Source organism: Gorilla gorilla, chromosome 5 (genome assembly GCF_029281585.2).
Source record: "Gorilla gorilla gorilla isolate KB3781 chromosome 5, NHGRI_mGorGor1-v2.1_pri, whole genome shotgun sequence".
Classification (NCBI taxonomy): domain Eukaryota; kingdom Metazoa; phylum Chordata; class Mammalia; order Primates; family Hominidae; genus Gorilla; species Gorilla gorilla.
In genome coordinates this window covers 156,967,462-156,985,785 of record NC_073229.2, presented here as the reverse complement: position 1 = coordinate 156,985,785, position 18,324 = coordinate 156,967,462, and the positions used below count along the sequence as shown (strand labels likewise).

The 18,324-nt window shown below is 39.6% G+C and overlaps 1 protein-coding gene across 3 annotated transcripts in view; it reads left to right on the top strand.

Moving 5' to 3' along the window:
* The window catches only part of SLC18B1 (solute carrier family 18 member B1), a 45,099-nt gene extending 30,559 nt beyond the window's left edge, over positions 1–14,540 (top strand). For all 3 annotated transcript variants that reach the window (XM_031012537.3, XM_063707879.1, XM_055391446.2), the window contains 8 exons: positions 4,496–4,632; positions 7,482–7,583; positions 9,594–9,685; positions 10,818–10,913; positions 11,699–11,773; positions 12,777–12,870; positions 12,967–13,016; positions 13,573–14,540. In XM_031012537.3, coding sequence (XP_030868397.2) covers positions 4,496–4,632; positions 7,482–7,583; positions 9,594–9,685; positions 10,818–10,913; positions 11,699–11,773; positions 12,777–12,870; positions 12,967–13,016; positions 13,573–13,639 — 713 coding nt within the window. In that variant the 3' untranslated portion in view covers positions 13,640–14,540. The remainder of the gene's footprint in view (positions 1–4,495; positions 4,633–7,481; positions 7,584–9,593; positions 9,686–10,817; positions 10,914–11,698; positions 11,774–12,776; positions 12,871–12,966; positions 13,017–13,572) is intronic.
* Positions 14,541–18,324: the final 3,784 nt, after the last annotated feature.

The window sequence follows — 18,324 nt, the reverse complement described above, 5'->3', positions numbered from 1 at the left end:
CTGATCATAAACCATTACCATACGCTATGTCTATGAGAGGTTTTCTTGGACTGAACTAAATATCAAAACCAGAAGTTTCTGTGTGCCACACATGGCCCAGTCTTCCTAGAAGGCTATAAGCTAGGAGAACAATACCCATCCTTCTCTCCCAATGGTCCTTGCAGCTGTCCTCACAGCGTAGCTCAGATACAAGGACATAGATTCAGGTGTTCTCATTGAGTAGTGCTTTTAAAAAAATTATAAACTGGGCCAGACACAGTGGCTCATGCCTGTAATCACAGCGCTTTGGGATGCTGATGCTGGCGGATCACTTGAGGCCATGAGTTCAAGACCAGCCTGCCAACATGGTGAAACCCTGTGTCTACTAAAAATATAAAAATTAGCTGGGCATGGTGGTGCACACCTGTAGTCCAAGCTACTCAGAAGGCTGAGGCATGAGAATTGCTTGAACCCAGGAGGTGGAGGTTGCAGTGAGCTGAGATCGCGCCATTGCACTCTAGTCTGGGTGACAGAGCGAGACTCTTCTGCCCCCTCAAAAAATTATAAACTGGTATTAAAAAAAAAATCTCTAGGATTGATAATATTAAGGCTGTAAATGTAGATTTAAGTATTCCCAATTAGTAGTATTTTTAAAAATTGTTATTATTTCTCTAGGCGCAGGGGCTAATCCCTGTAATCCCAGCAGTTTGGGAGGCCGAGGCAGGCAGATCCCCTGAGGTCAGGAGTTTGAGACCGGCCTGACCAACATGGTGAAACCCCATCTCTACTAAAAATACAAAAATTAGCCAGGCATGGTCGTATGTACCTATACTCCCAGCTACTCAGGAGGCTGAGACAGGAGAATTGTTTGAACCTAGGAGGCGGAGGTTGCAGTGAGCCGAGATCATGCCACTGCACTCCAGCCTGGACAACAAAGTGAGACTCCATCTCAAAAAAAAAAAAAAATTGTTATTATTTTAGAAGAGTTTGTAGATAGACGCTAGAAAATCAAATAAATTTTAAAAATTACTGATATTGGCAGAATTTTTTATTTTATAAGTTCTACCCATTTCTTTACCACCTTTTAGACCCATAGACAATATGGCTTTAGCGTTAGGTGGCTAAGAGTCATTCATTATATCTGCTCACCAAGTCCCCTCTCCTGTACTGCTCTAAAAAAAAATACTTCTAAAATAGAGTCATGGACATGTCAATTATCTTATTAAAATCTTTAAATCCAGTAAGTTCAGGAGATCTATTGTACATCATAGTGACTATAGTTAATAACAACATATTGTACACTTGAAAATTGCCAATAGTAGATTTTAAGTGTTCTCACCATAAAAAAATAAGTATGTGAGGCAAAGCATGTGTTAATTAGCTTGATTTAGTTATTCTACAATGTATACATATATCAAAATATAATGTTTTATACCATAAATATAGACAGTTTTTACTTGTTATTTTTTAAAATAAAAAAATCATAAATCCATGAAATGTGAATGTTATCCTGAAAGCCACTGGGAGATATTGTTAGAATTTTTTTTTTTTTTTTTTTTTTTTTAAACAGAGTCTCACTCTGTCACCCTGGCTGGAGTGCAGTGGTGTGATCTTGGCTCACTGTAACCTCTGCCTCCCAGGATCAAGCAATTCTCATGCTTCAGCCTCCCGAGTAGCTGGGAGTACAGTTGCATGCCACCACACCTGAGTACTTTTTCTTTTTTTTTTTGAGACGGAGTCTTGCTTTGTCGCCCAGGCTGGAGTGCAGTGGCGCGATCTCGGCTCACTGCAAGCTCCACCTCCCGGGTTCACGCCATTCTCCTGCCTCAGCCTCCCTAGTAGCTGGGACTACAGGCGCCCACTACCACGCCCGGCTAATTTTTTGTATTTTTAGTAGAGACGGGGTTTCACCATGTTGGCCAGTCTGGTCTCGAACTCCTGACCTAAAGTGATCCTCCCACCTTGGTTTCCCAAAGTGTTGCGATTACAGATGTGAGCCTCTGCACCTGGCCTATTGTTAGATTTAAGTAGAGGAGTCATATGATCTGGAATATCTTTCTTCCACTCTACCTAACCCTTACTCAACCTGCAAAACTTGATTTTATTACCTTTTCTGGGAGGTTTTTCTTTTTCTTTTCTTTTTTTTTTTTTTTTTTTTAAAGACAAAGTCTTGCTCTGTCGCCCAGGCTGGAATACAGGGGCGTGATCTTGGCTCATCGCAACCTCCGCCTCCCGGGTCCAAGCAATTCTCCTGCCTCAGCCTCCCGAGTAGGTGGGATTACAGGCCTGCGCCACCACACCTGGCTGATTTTTGTATTTTTAGTAGAGATAGGGTTTCACCATGTTGGCCAGGCTGGTCTCGAACTCCTACCCTCGTGATCCACCCATTTCAGCCCCCCAGAGTTCTGGGATTACAGATGTGAGCCACAGTGCCCGGCCCTTTTCTGGGGAGTTTTTCTAAACCTTCTCGATCACTGGACTAGATTTTGTGTAAGTAGTGCCATAGTGGTCAGTATTTTTCCTGTCCCCTCACACCTGAGGACAACCCCACCCCCCCATCTCTAACAGTAACTTCCTGTGCAGGCTTTGTCAGCCAGGGAGTTATGTGCCTTCAAGCAAATACCCCACGTTTTCATTACTTGGTCTTCAACAGCTTAATTATACTAATTATGTTTCATTTTCATGGATGTTTTAATATATTCTCATTATGACAACTTTTCTCACCCTGGATTTTAGGAAAAGGGACTATTGTGCAATAATGATTTATTTCTTACCGTAAATACATAATACTTCTTACTTTCACAATAAATGTAACCAATTACAGTTAGAATCTTTTATAATTTATATTTTAAAAGTGACTAACATCCTTAGTATATACAATTCAAAAATCGTACCAACTTGTCTCCCTGCTGGCAATTCCTCACTGAGCCACACGGTGGTGTTTCTCCTCTTTCTAAGTCCAACTACATCCTGCAGTTTCTGTAGTTGAGCATCAAGGATGTGCTCAGATTTATTTCGCCATCGAATACTTGGCTTATAATTAAGAAACTAACACCTACCAGGGGTGGTGGCTCATGCCTGTAATCTCAGCACTTTGGGAGGCCAAGGCAGGTGGATCACGAGGTCAGGAGTTCAAGACCAGCCTGACCAACATGGTGAAACCCCGTCTCTACTAAAAATACAAAAATTAGCTGGGTGTGGTTGCGTGTGCCTGTAATCCCAGCTACTCGGGAGGCTGAGGCAGGAGAATTGCTTGAGCCCAGGAGGTGGAGGTTGCAGTGAGCTGAGATGGCACCACTGCACTCCAGCCTGGGTGACAGAGTGAGATACTGTCTCAAAAAAAAAAAACAAACAAAAAAACTAACACCGTGGTTTAACTTTATCTCTTATATCCTGAAAAAATCTAAGGATAACACTTAAAATAGCTGAACCACACTTCGTGATGTTTATGTTTGGTCATGATTCAGCAAGTATTTACAGAATAATGAACTGTGCAGGATGTTGTAGGAGAAATGGGGATGAATGAGGGCCATCATGGCCATCAAATAGCTTCCACATCCATAAGTGGGAGGCTGAGGTGGGAGGATCGCTTTAGGCCAAAAATTTGAGACCAGCCTGGGCAACATAGGGAGACCCCATCTCTAAAAAATTTTTAAATTAGCTAGGTGAGGTAGTGCACACCTGTAGTCCCAGCTACTTGGGAAGCTGAGGCAGGAGTATCACTTGAGCACACAGGAGTTGGAGGCTGCGGTGAACTGTAATAACACAACTGCACTCCAGCCTGGGTAACAGAGCAAGACACTCCATCTCTTAAAAGAGAAAAGAAAAAAAATCTTTCATGTCTGATATGATTTTGCTGTATCCCCACCCAAATCTCACCTTGAATTGTAATAGTCCCCACGTATCAAGGGTGGGGCCAGGTGGAGGTAATTAATTCATGGGAGTGATTTCCCCCATACTGTTCTCATGGGAGTGAATAAGTCTCACAAGATCTGATGTTTTTATAAATGGGAGTTCCCTTGCACAGGCTCTCTTGCCTGCAGCCATGTAAAATGTCCCTTTACTCTTCCTTCGTCTTCCACCATGTGTGAGGCTTCCCCAGCCATGTGGAACTTTGAGTTTATTAAACCTCTTTCCTTTATAAATTACCCAGTCTCAGGTATGTCTTTATCAGCAGCATGAGAACAGACTAATACAATGTCCAAACCTGATATTATCTCTGGCCAGGATGAGTATAATTGTTACAACCTGTAACCTAAGACCCCTTCTTCTCCTCACACTCTGATTCCAGTTGATTCTTTTTAAATTTGGGAAATTGTTTTTGTTAAATTGAATGTGGCCTCTAGGTTTGAATAATTTATATGCAAGTGTAGATGGTATACAATTTTAGGCAAACTCAGAGATTGAGTCATTTTGATTACCAGATAAAGATGGTGTTACCAGTTTTCCAAATAGTTAAAATTAAGAGATTTTAATTGCTTTCATTTTTTTTTCTTTTTTCATTTTTTCCCCAAAGAGTCTGATCCAGGTGAACACTCATTCTGGAAACTGATCGCTTTACCCAAAGTTGGCCTTATAGCCTTCATCATCAACTCACTCAGCTCGTGTTTTGGCTTCCTCGATCCTACTCTGTCTCTCTTTGTTTTGGAGAAGGTAAGTTACCTGATTGCTGAAGAGTGCTGCATTGTAGCAGGTGGATGTAACTGCTTGTTCTTGGGCCCTGCTCTGTGGAAAGACCCTTGCGTGGCTGGGAGAAGAAGGTAGAATGGGCACTACACACCGAGGTACCGTGTCCCTCTCTACCGTCCCTGTGAACTAGGAATCTGATTCAGTAAAAATGAAGGAAGTCTTTCACTAAGTGGCCTTAACATTGGTTTCCTTCTTTCCAAGAACTTGCTCATGTCATCGTAGGCCTAGCTTGGGCATCATCCATGCTGCTTAACAAGGACACTTTTCCTCTATTTGTTTGAATTGCAATGAGACATTAGGGGTACACTGTAGCTCATTTGATGTGAGATGTGCTTCTTCTATAACAGATCACCCCTGGGTCCACTTACTTTTTAAGCTGCTTCATATAATCAAATGACTATGGACTGTATTATTCTGGGATTTGAGAAAGGAACCAAGTATCCTTAGCATTAAAAAATAAAATGTTGAATTCTAAAAGTTTGATGTCATTGAAATTTGTTCTTAGATATTTTTGAAAAAATATTATTACGGACACAGTGAAGTCCATTACCAGGTGTGGTAGTTAACTATACTGGAGAATTAATATGTGTTGATAAAAGGCAAAAATGACTAACTTCGACCCATAATGACTTTGAGGCACTAGATTTAAAATAGCACAGAAACTTAAGTTTCAATATATTTTCTAATATCAACAAAGTTGCTAATATGGTCATTTCAAATGCTTTCTGAACATTTACCTATCATAGAATGTAAAGATTAAAATTAATTTTTCTTATAATTTTACACTACCCCTTGAAATCACTGAAGACAGTTTGGGGTACTTCACAGGTAAACTTGGGGACCGTTATTTTAGTGCCGGGTCCAAGATTTAGACAGTATTATAATATTGCCTTTAGCCAGTGAGTATCCATAAGGTACCCAGTGTCAGGCCTCTGAGCCCAAGCTAAGCCATCATAACCCCTGTGACCTGCACATATACATCCAGATGACCTGGAGCAACTGAAGAACCATAAAAGATGACATTCCACCATTGCGATTTGTTCCTGCCCCACCCCAACTGATCAATCGACCTTGTGACATTCCCCCCCTGGACAATGAGTCTTATGATCTTCCCCACCCTGCACCTTGTGTCCCTCGCCCCTGCCCGCAAGAGATAACCACCTTTAACTGTAATTTTCCATTACCTACCCAAAGCCTGTAAAACTGCCCCAAGCCTATCTCACTTTGCTGACTCCTTTTTCGGACTCAGTCTGCCTGCACCCAGGTAATTAAAAAGCTTTATTGCTCACACAAAGCCTGTTTGGTGGTCTCTTTAGACGGACGCGTGTGACACCCATAAGAAAAATGTTTTATGATCATACTGACACAGTCCATTTAGATCATCAACAACCTGTATTTTTGAGCTGTTTTTCTGTGCTTTTAAGAAGCTGTGTCTAAACAACAACAACAAAAATCTATAACTAATCTCTGGGAAATCCAAGTTGTTTGTGTTTATCTTTTTTGTTTTGTTTTGGTTTTCTTGAGATGGAGCCTTGCTCTGTTGCCCAGGCTGGAGTGCAATGGCACGATCTCGGCTCACTGCAACCTCCTCCTCCCAGGTTCAAGCAATTCTCCTGCCTCAGCCTCCCGAGTAGCTGGTACTACAGGTGCGTGCCACCAGGCCAGGCTAATTTTTTTGTAGTTTTAGTAGAAATGAGGTTTCACCGTGTTAGCCAGGATGGTCTCGATCTCCTGACCTCATGATCTGCCCACCTCGGCATCCCAAAGTGCTGGGATTACAGGCGTGAGCCACCGCACCTGGCCCGTTTGTGTATATCTTATAATAAATCTTTTTCGTTGTTGTTTCTCAGGAAAATGTAATTTATTTTTAAGAGATGAGGAAGACAGGAGGTTTCCTCAGAGATAAATATAATCGACCCATTTGTGGCATGGGAGGTAGTATAGGCCCTACTTGTTCCTGGCTGATGATGGACTATATCAGAACTTTTTTTTGCTTTTGAGACAGAGTCTCACTGTGTCACCCAGGCTGGAATATAGTGGCATGATCTCGGCTCACCGTAGCCTCTGCCTCCTGAGTTCAAGCAATTCTCCTGCCTCCACCTCGATTCTCCTGCCTCCACCTCCTGAGTAGCTGGGATTACAGCCATGCGCCACCATACCAGGCTGATTTTTGTATTTTTTAGTAGAGATGGGGTTTCATCATGTTGGCCAGGCTTGTCTCAAACTCCTGACCTGAAGTGATCCACTCGCCTCAACCTCCCTAAATGCTGGGATTTCAGGCATGAGCCACCACACCGGGTTTTACATCAGACCTTGACTCTCTCAGGGCTGTTGGTGGTGCCTCACCACTGCTGCTCCCTTTTCAGGTGGAAGTGCTGCGGCCCATCCCATTACCCAACTCCAACCTAAGAAATCTTTAGAAATTTATTTTCCTCTTTTTCTGAATCAGAAACCCTATGGTTGGAATCCAAGAATCTCTTTTAGCAAGTTCTCCAGGTAAATTTTATGCACATTGAAGTTTGCAAAACATTAATTTACATATAAAAATGCTCTGAGTTATGGAAGCAAAATATGTTTAATGCCAAAGGCTACAAAGCAAAAAAATCTACTCTTCTGACTTCTGGTTAGGTTGTCCTCCCATAGAGAGAAAAAGTAACGCATTTTCAAAGGTAAGATGAAAATTAGGAAAATGCAGAATATTATTAGTAGACTCATGGTAATAACAAGAGCTAAAGAAATGGTAGAGGGAAAAGAGGGATGTTTACTTAAAAATGACTTAATTATGTAACTTTAATATAGGATTTCTTTTACAGTTCAATTTACCAGCTGGATATGTGGGACTAGTATTCCTGGGTATGGCACTGTCCTATGCCATCTCTTCACCACTATTTGGTCTCCTAAGTGATAAAAGGCCAGTACGTACACTTAATTTATATTTGAGTCACTTTTGTATGTTTAGAGCGGTGGTTTTCCAGCTGCTCCTTTTGGAACTCTAGGATTCCACTGGTTAGACTTGATATATTCAATTGGACTGATGGAGAGGTTTCAGTGTCTTCTGTCACCCTAAGGGTCAGCTATCACACTAAGCCAATTCACTTTAAATTGCTTCACCTGGGAAAAGAGGAAGAGTCTTATGCTTAAAAAAAAATAAATTGGATTAGACTTTCCTTTTCTAATTTCTTCCCCCAACTTTGTCGTCCAGACTGGAGTGCAGTGGTGCAATCATAGCTCACTGCAGCCTTGAACTCTTGGGCTCAAGTGATCCTCCTGCATCAGCCTCCTAGGTAGCTGGGATTATAGGCATGTGCCACCACATCCAGCTCCTAGATTAAACTCTCTTATGAAAAAAGCTCACTTGATGTAAAAAAATGGATTGATCTTAATAAATAGGGCAAAGTCCTAGAGGCTACTGTGGACTTGATCAAATTGAGAGATTCTTCTTTAGGAGGAGGTAATTTAGATTTACTGTGTGAGTGAAAGAATTGACCACATAAGTATGCACTGGTTATCCCATAGCCTTTCTGATAAACAGAAAAACAAAACAAAACAAAAAAAACCCTTCTGTTCTCTTTCAACCAGGTTTAAACCATTCAGTCCAGATGATCAGAGTACAGAATTAGTACTGTTAGTCAAATCTTAAACTTCTGTGGTTTTAGGGCTTATATTTTGCATTTCCCTTGATTTCATTTGCATATTTATTTATCAAGAACAGAATTACTTGTGGATTACTTAGTAACCCAGATGTCAAAAAGCAAGTACCTTAAACAGTGTTTGGAGCTTGGTTTTCAGACATAATCTTACATAACTGAGCAGATATGGTACCCCTGTAATTTTTGTCCTGATTCAGGTAGTTTATAAGGGATAATTTTACTGGATACAATCTTAGTCCGTTCAGGATACTATAACAAAATATCATAAACTGAGAGGCTTTATAAACAATAGAAATTTATTTCTCACAATTGTGGAGACCGACATGTCCAAGATTAAGGCACTGGCAGATTTGATGTCTGATGAGGGCCTGTTGCCTGGCGCACAGATTGTCATCTTTCACTTTAACCTCACCATGACAGAATGGGCAAGGAAGCTCTTTGGGGCCTCTTGTATAAGGATACTAATTCTATTCATGAAGGCTGCACCTTCATTACCTAATCACCTCCCAAAGGCTCACCTCCAGATACCATCACATTGGGTGTTAAGATTTAACATATAAATTTTGGGGGGACATAAGCATTCAGTCTCTAGCAGGTAATTTTTTAATAATGTGATTTTTCTAGGTATTGTAACTATTAATACTTGGTGGGTTTTTTTTGTGGTCGCTGCTTTTTTTTGAGAGAGAGTCTTGCTCTGTTGCCCAGGATGGAGTACGGTGGTGTGATCTTGGCTCACTGCAACCTCCGCCTCCCAGGTTCAAGCAATTCTCCTGCCTCAGCTTCCTGAGTAGCTGGGATTACAGATGTCCACCACCCTGCCCAGCTAATTTTTGTATTTTTTTAATAGAGACAGGGTTTCACCATGTTGGCTAGTCTGGTCTCAAACTTGTGAGCTGAAGGGATCTTCCCGCCTCGGCCTCTCAAAGTTTTGGGATTATAGGTGTGAGCCACCATGCCTGGCCGGTTACTGCTTTTTATAACGAGCTTTTTCGTTGTTATATTTGTAATAGTTCATCATGTGCAAAATCTGATCTGCAATACACTCCCCTGCTAAGAAACCTTTGTCCTTTGTTCACTATCTGTTTTGTTATATATCGTCATTGCTTGCGAGTTTATCATCTCCTTACTTTCTTTTAAATGTAAAGTTTTGTTTTCTTCATTGTATTTGGGTTTTTGAATATCATGATTTGTGTTTTTTACTAACGTTTTACGTTGTTTGATTATGGAGGGTCTTTGCCTCTAAGAATCATTTTGACTCTCTTTCTCCTTTACCAGCCTCTAAGGAAATGGCTTCTGGTGTTTGGCAACTTAATCACAGCTGGGTGCTACATGCTCTTAGGGCCTGTCCCAATCTTGCATATTAAAAGGTAATTTTTTTCTTCTTCTGTATGTTTGACCAAATAACATTAGGAATTATTTCGAAAAATTTTGTTTTAACATTGGTATAGTTTAGTATTTTGAACATTAATATTTAAATAATTAACTTTAGGACTCTACTGAATTGTTAGGCTGACAATATTTTACCCTACTAGAAGCTAGCAGTGGGACAACAGAAAAAAAATGCATAAAATCTGTCTCAAATGACAAAAATGCATATTCTCCTTCTGTATTTCAATTGTACATACTTGTTTATACTTTTGTTATATTTTTAAAATAGAATTTGTTGCTACTTACCTTTAGTTGATAGTTCTTAGAATATATTTTTGTTTTTTTTCTTTTCTTTTTCCTTGAGGCAGGGACCAAATCTATTTTTCTTTCTGTATCATCCTTAGCATGTAGTAGCTGCTTATTAGACCTTGCTTAATGTAATTTAGTTGCTAAAATAAACTGAACTTCTTAGACCTTTTCAGGTACTTCTGGGATAAAACATAGTAACATGGAAAGGAAGGGGTTTCAGAGTCCTTCAGACTTGAGTTTACATTTTGGCTTTGCCAGGTACTAATAAGCAAACCACTTCACTTCCAAGAGCCTCGGTTTTCTCATCTACAAAAAGGAGCTGATAATAGTACTTACATTACAAGGATTAAATCTGGTAACATATATTAAGTAACTGGCATAGTCTCCTCACATGGAACAAATGTGTTTCCTGACTCTTCTTTTACCTCTTTCCTTCTATGCCATTTTTAAATTAATTGAAGTTCAAAGCCGAGTGATTGAAAGAACAGTTTTAGTACTGACGTTTTCACCAATTTTGAAGGGATTTTGTCTGGTGAGAAGAAGCCAGGTTGGCTCCAGATATGTGATATGTGTAACCAAAGGACCAAAGAGATGGAGATATCAGGATGAATTCCCCCCCACCCTCCCAGCCCCCAAAACTGTAGGGAGCTAAAGACACTCTAACTGAATGAAATGGGTTAGATGGGAAAGGGAATGAGACTAGGCACATAATCGGTGAAATAACTTATCAGGGATCCTCACTTCCTTAGCATTAAGCTTTGTGTTTGTTAAAACACTAATGTTTTTCTTTTTGTATTTGTTTTCTCCAAAACCCTTTTGCAGTCAGCTCTGGCTGCTGGTGCTGATATTAGTTGTAAGTGGCCTCTCTGCTGGAATGAGTATAATTCCAACTTTCCCGGAAATTCTCAGTTGTGCACAGTAAGTTACTTCCATTGCTTGAAGAGCTGTATTGTGAATAAGTAGTAAGTATCACAGGCTTTCTTGAATTTCTCAATTTTGCAGCATGTTGGATATTTTTGCCCCAATGTTAACTCTTCATGATTTTGTAGCATATGATATTATGATATAAATAGTAATAATACACTAATAGAAATGATAATAGTACATTAATAGCTAAAATGGGTTGTGGACAGATGTCTGGCTTGGTTTATGCCTCAGTATGTATGTAATTTTGAAAAGCTAAAGCAAAATAGATAGGTCTCAGCATTGTTCCTCTTTCATGGAGGAGGTCCATGAGAGAGCCTAGAGTGACCAGCATGTGTCACCTGGTCATCATTCTTTTGTTTAATAGACATGATGATGAAGAACACTAAGTACTATGGCTGTGCTGGGTCAGTTCAATAGTTCTCATGGGAATAAGGAGCTATCTCTGTTTTTTAAAAGTTGCCTTTGTTCTCTTTCCATCTTCATCTCATTTTAAGAATTTCTTAATTATATATTTTTATAAGTATTTAATGCAAATGAGCCATGCTTCTTAATATCATATATATATGCAGAAAAATTATTTCTAGAAAACCATGGAGTAAATGTAACTATGAAAATTCTTTTAAATAAGATTTGCTTTTTATCTTAGAAGCGGAGTATTCTTGCTGTTGGTTTTTTCCAGATTATCCTTGGTTTATCTTAATTGATCTATCATACAATTTTTTCTTTCACACAGGTTTTCCTTTTAATAATGGATACACTCATGTCTCTTTTTGCAGTGAAAATGGGTTTGAAGAGGGATTAAGTACATTGGGACTTGTATCAGGTCTTTTTAGTGCAATGTGGTCAATTGGGTGAGTAGTCATTTAATTTCTTTCTGTTTTTTTTTTTTTTGAGATGGAGTTTCACTCTCATCACCCAGGCTGGAGTGCAATGGTGCGATCTTGGCTCACTGCAACCTCCGCCTCCCAGGTCCAAGAGATTCTTCTATCTCAGCCTCCTGAGTAGCTGAGATTACAGGTGCCCACCACAACATCTGGCTAATTTTTGTATTTTTAGTAGAGACAGAGTTTCACCGTGTTGGCCAGGCTGGTCTTGAACTCCTGACCTCAGGTGATCTGCCCGCCTTGGCCTCCCAAAGTGTTGGGATTACAGGCATGAGCCGCTGTGCCTGGCCTCATTTAATTTCATTCATACTTGCAAGATGGAAAATATTAATACTATCCCTGCTTGATGTTGATGAAGAAATTGAAACACTGAGAGATCAGATGAGTTTCTCAAAGACAAACAGTTCATCTAGGGGAAAGCCAGAGTTCTAATCCATACCCTTTCACTCAACAATCAATGCCTATACCAACAGTTTAATACTTAGTCAAAATGGTTTCATACACTTTATCTTATTTGAGTGGTATTTATAAGTTCCTTTAATAGAAACATGTCTCTGATTTTTACAATTTATTCATTTGTTCATTCATTTGTTTATTTTTTACCTTCTACCAGAAGGGTAACTATGCTAACATTGTAATATATTGTTTTGAATTGAGTTATATTAGTTGCAAATACTGAGAATAGAATAATATAAAGAATTTTTTAAACCTGTTTCATCTTTTTTATTTTTACATAAGCCATCAACTTTTCAGAAGCAGTAATAATTTCAAAATTGTTAAAAAATTTTGAATGTCATTATCAGGTAGAATTATTTTCTTTTACTGAATGCTGTGCCCAGGAATTAGCTTTTTCTTTAGTACTTATCTTCCAATTTAATGAAGACTTACAATTGAAGGATCATGTAGCTTTTCACGAAGTAATTATTTATTTTTTGCACTATTGAATACTTTTTCTTCTTTCTATTGTTAGCGCTTTTATGGGACCAACGCTGGGTGGATTTCTGTATGAGAAAATTGGTTTTGAGTGGGCAGCAGCTATACAAGGTCTATGGGCTCTGATAAGTGTGAGTAATCAGTCTTTTATTTGCATTTTCCTTATATTTGTGGAAAAACTTGACTTGGAAAATTTACATTAATCAGTACTTTTAATTGTGTTTAAGGGATTAGCCATGGGCCTGTTTTATCTACTGGAGTATTCAAGGAAAAAAAGGTATGGTCAATTTTGGGGCTTTTTTCTCTATTTAAAAGTTAGCCAGTGCAAGTGGAAAATAAATAACATTTTACATTTATTCTTCCAGTCAGTGGATTTCTAAGCACTCTGAGGCTCATCAGTTGGTAGATACTTTTTTAATTTTTATTTTTTGAGATGGTGTCTTGCTCTGTCACCCAGACTGGCATGCAGTGGCACAATCTCAGCTCACTGCAACTTCTGCCCCCCGGGTTCAAGCGATTTTCCTGCCTCAGCCTCCCACGTAGCTGAGATTACAGGCATGGGTCACCATGCCCAGTTAATTTTTGTATTTTTAGTAGAGACAGGGTTTCACCATGTTGGCCAGGCTGGTCTCGAACTCCTGACCTCAAGTGATCTGCCTGCCTCTGCCTCCCAAAATGCTGGGATTACAGGCGTGAGCCACCATGCCCGGGCAGTAGAAACTTTTTTAAAAAGATAGTTGGATGGAGATACAGGTACTGGTTTTTTGTTTGTTTGTTTGTTTGTTTTTAAGATGAGAAATATTGAGATTCATCTCTTCTTTCCCTCAATGTAGGTCTAAATCTCAAAACATCCTCAGCACAGAGGAGGAACGAACTACTCTCTTGCCTAATGAAACCTAGTCCGATGGATCCTGGATTGATACAATGTTGAGAAATGAATGCTCCTGGCCTTAAACATCACCGTACGAAGGGTTTTTAAAATTTTACGCACAAAACTCCGTGGACCCCGTGCCAGTGTCTTGGAAGTGTCAACGTGTTTTTGGATGATTCTGTATTGGGCTGTACTTACTGTGATACTGAAAAGCAGTCCTGCTGAAGCAGCTATATTTGAAATATTAAGTATGAAAGGAGTAATTAAAAACAAGCAAAACAAAACAAAACTTAGTTTTTAAATGGCCAAACTTGTCCTTAAAGATGTTGTTATTAACTCGAGTTAGTTCTTATTTCCTCTGTTTATTTTTTATTCTAAGTACACTGATTCTGTGAATGTACCTTTTTTATTAACAGGGAAAGAAATGAATTAATTTGATATGCCCTAAATACATAAAGGTGCTTCAAAATATATGGAAACATTACTATGAAATCAGTTTTTAAAAGATATACTTTCTCCTTGTCCTGAGGTTTTTCGGTCTTGTTCAAAAGGAAGAATTCTTGCCTGCCATACAGAAACTCTCTAGCACTCCCTGGCCTTAAGCTTTTCTAAAAATTCTGTTTGTGTGAAAAGTACAAGAATAACAATACTTACAACTTCCATTTTTGTAACCTACGTTCACTTATGATCTAGATTTATAAACATTACTTGGTATAACGTTTTTCATTTCCTTTAATGTCTCTGTTTTTTGGTTCTACCATCTGTTTTGTTTTTGTTTTTATCTATATTCTTGGTAGATGTATTTCATCCCTAGAGCAGGTCAGCCTCCTTCCCCTAATGCGAATGCTTGTTTTGTTAGGGAAGGGCTTCCTCCAACTTCGTGTGAAATTGTGATGTTGAAGTGAATAAATGTCTATTGTGTAACTCTCATGCTTCTTGGTCTATTTTCATGGTGTAGTAGCCACATTTACAGTAATTTTTTTAAAGAAGAAATGGTTTTATCTATTCATTCAAAAATATCTTTTGAATGTCTTCTCTGAGCTGACACTGTGCCAGATGCTAGGGATTTGGCTGTGATCAAGATAAACACAATCTCTGCTTTTATGTAACTTATACTGGTGGAAGAGACAAACAATAAATAAATATCAGACTCTCCAATTATCTTACAGAAATGCTAAGAAGGAAAAAAAAACATGGTGATGTGATAGAGTAGTTGGCTGGGGTTGTTTAGATGTGGGTGCCTAATTTGAAAAAGTCCATGGAAGTGCGACCTTTGAGTTGAGATCTAAAGGAAGAGAATGTAACCACCATTCGTTCATTCTGACAGAGGACAGTCCGTAGTATGTGCACAAGGGCTTGACATGGTCAAAGATGAGGTTGGGTCTGCTGGCTGGAGTCTAGTAAACTGGAGGCGATGCCAGAATCTGATTCACATTTCAGAAAGTCCATTCTGTCTGCATGTGGACAGTGAGTGGGGATAGGGATGGTAATGGGAATGGAGGGGGAACTTTGGAAGATTTGAGAGAGACAATAATGGTTTGGACCAGGGAGCTTGTGATGGAGAGAAAAGGCTCTATCTGGGAGTGGAGCCAACAGAACTTGCTGATGTGGAGGGAGGAGAGGGGAATCTAGGAGGACTCCTAGGTTTTGGCTTGAGGGTGTGGGTGGATGGTGGTGACTCTTAGTGAATTGGGGAAGAATAGGAGCAAAATGGATCCTGAAGTGGCAAAAGTTCAAGCCACCATGGGATGTCATTGCACACCACCAAAACCAAAAATATGGAAAAGGAGGACAATCCCCAGGGTAGGAGAGGATGGCTTTGGAAGATTGCCTGGCATTGAGTGTCAAGACTGGATGTACATCTGTCTCGTGATCTCTTCATTTCCCTGTCCCCTCAAACCTTTCACTCTTGAACCTCCAGAGGGTGATCCAATGTCTGAGGAGGACAAATGTCCTGCAGTTCCCTTCCCGGAACAGTGCCAGGACAGAGTGTGACCCTGGTCCCCTGCACCCATGTGGCATGCAGATCTGGGCCTTGATTGCCTTAAGTCATCCTGGCCCCCTCCAGGACTTTTTTGACCTTCATGTCCACCCACGCAAGGACAGCCGCCCTTCCTCAGCCCAGTGGTCTTGGATGCGGCTGAGTGCCTGCAGTCCCTGCCACTGTCACTTGGGGCCACTATTAAAGCATGAGTCTGCAGCTTGCACCTTCCTACCCACTATCTGGGCCAGCCTATTCTGTTAGCAGCACAGTTGATTGTTGAGAATTCAAAGTCAACGCAAGGATTCGAGGCTCTCTGGGGAGAGAACTTCCTTCATTCCCATTCCCAACACACGGCTCTCAATACTTCCCTTGGATAGCGCAGTGTATTTAAAGATGCTATGCACAAAACCAAATTTACTCCTTTCTCATTTTGAAATTTTGCAAGTATTAAAATAAGTGGGCCGGGAGCCGTGGCTCATGCCTGTAACCCCAGCACTTTGGGAGGCTGAGGTGGATGGATCACGAGGCCAAGAGATCAAGACCATCTTGGTGAAACTCCATCTCTACTAAAAATACAAAAGTTAGCTGGGCATGGTGGTGTGCGCCTATAGTCCCAGCTACTTGGGAGGCTGAGGCAGGAGGATTGCTTGAACCCGGGAGGAGAAGGTTGCAGTGAGCCGAAATTGCGCCACTGCACTCCAGCCTGGTGACAGAGCAAGACTCCGTCTCAAAAAAAAAAAAAAAAAAAAAAAAAGATAAGTGACAGAAAAGTTTAAAAAATATGAGAAAAGAGAGAGGAAAGAACACTTTGAACAAGAAAACCAAAAGGTAGGTCAAAACTATCAAAGGAAATCTCTGTGTATGTGTTTATATTTTTATATATTTATAGTCTTCTAAATGTAACAAGGCTGAGCAGCTTAAAAGAACCTTTTTAATAACGAGAATATTCTATATAACTGAATGTGGAATATGTTAATAATAAAAGGAATCTTTTATGTTAAGATCATATTGCAACCTATACATTATAATATGATACATAAATCAATCCAAAGAAAAACTAAAAAGGATAAATACAACTCACAGATCATTTTTAAAAATTAAACTTTAAAAATTTTGAGATAATTGTTAATTCACATGCAGTTGTAAGAAATAATAGAAAAAGATCATGAGTATTCTTTCCCTGGTTTTCACCAATGGTAACATCTTGCAGAACTATAGTACAATAGCACAACCAGGATACAGAACATTCCCATCGCCACATTCTTCTCGTTGCCTTTTTGCAGCTACACCCACTTCCCTCCCATCTTCACTTCTGGCAGCCACTAATCTCTTCTCCATTTCTATCATCTGGTCATTTCAAGAAACGTATAAATGAAATCGTATTGTATGAAACTTTTTGGATTGGCTTTTTTCAGTCAGCATAATGCCCTTGAGTTCTATTGACATTGTTGCATGTATCAATAGTTCAGTTCTTTAAATTGCTGAGTAGTATTCCATTGGGTGGCTTTAAGACACAATGGAATACTACTTTATTTGTTACAAACAAAGCAGCTATGAACTTTCAGAAACAGGTTTTTTGTTTGTTTGTTTGTTTTTGCCAGGGGCGAGGGTAGAGGGTGGGATATGAAGCATAAGACTTCACTTCTCCGGAATAAATGCCCAGCAATACAACTGCTGAGTTGCGTGATAATTGCATGATTAGTTTGTTTTCAACTAACTCATTTATTTTAGACAAGAAACTTGATTTTGACAATAAATATTAAATATCACGCATTAATGACATATCTGGTCAGCCATGGTGGCTCATGCCTATAATTCCAGCACTTTGGGAGGCCGAGGCGGGCGGATCACCTGAAGTCAGGAGTTCAGGACCAGCCTGGCAAACATGGTGAAACTCCATCTCTACAAAAAAATACAAAAATTAGCCGGGCATGGTAATGCCAGCTACTCAGGAGGCTGAGGCAGGAGAATCGCTTGAACCTGGGAGACGGAGGTTCCAGTGAGTTGAGATCACGCCACTACACTCCAGCCTGGGAGACAGAGCAAGACTCTGTCTCAAAATAAATAAATAAATAAATAAATAAATAAATAAATAAGAAAGAAATATCCTATTTACTTATTTGTTTAATGATCAAGATTTAAATACGTCACAGATACCCTCTCTAACCTAGCTGGAAAAGACGTGGATAACAAATTCTTATATAGCCAATCAACTTTCATTAAGTGCAATTAATAATTGAGAAGTATCTCTACACATTCATATCAGAAGGAAATTACCCACAGGGTAGTCCCATGATACTCACCATTTCTTTGGTGTCACTGTCACATGACCCCGTTTTATGAAACAAACCCACAGGAGGGGAGGCTCAGACACAACATATTTACATGGAGAAGCTAAAATGTTATTTAAAGTATTAACGAAGGAAACTAAAGTCTGCATAGTCAATCTTCATTAAGAGCAGCTTGCAACTCCTGAATATTTGTGGTAGTTTCTTTCAGAAAACCTACAGCTGGACTTCTAATCCCAGCTTACTTATAGTTGAGTATTACAAGGGACCACCTAGGAAAGCATGATGTCATAACAAATTTTGACTTGTAGCTCAGTGCAATTTTATCATCAGTACTAAAACAATTCAGAGTGTATTTCATGTTGATGATAGGTCAACAATAGCATGCCAGACACAAAAAGCAGTATATTATATCATTTGTTTTTGTCAGTCAAGACAAAAA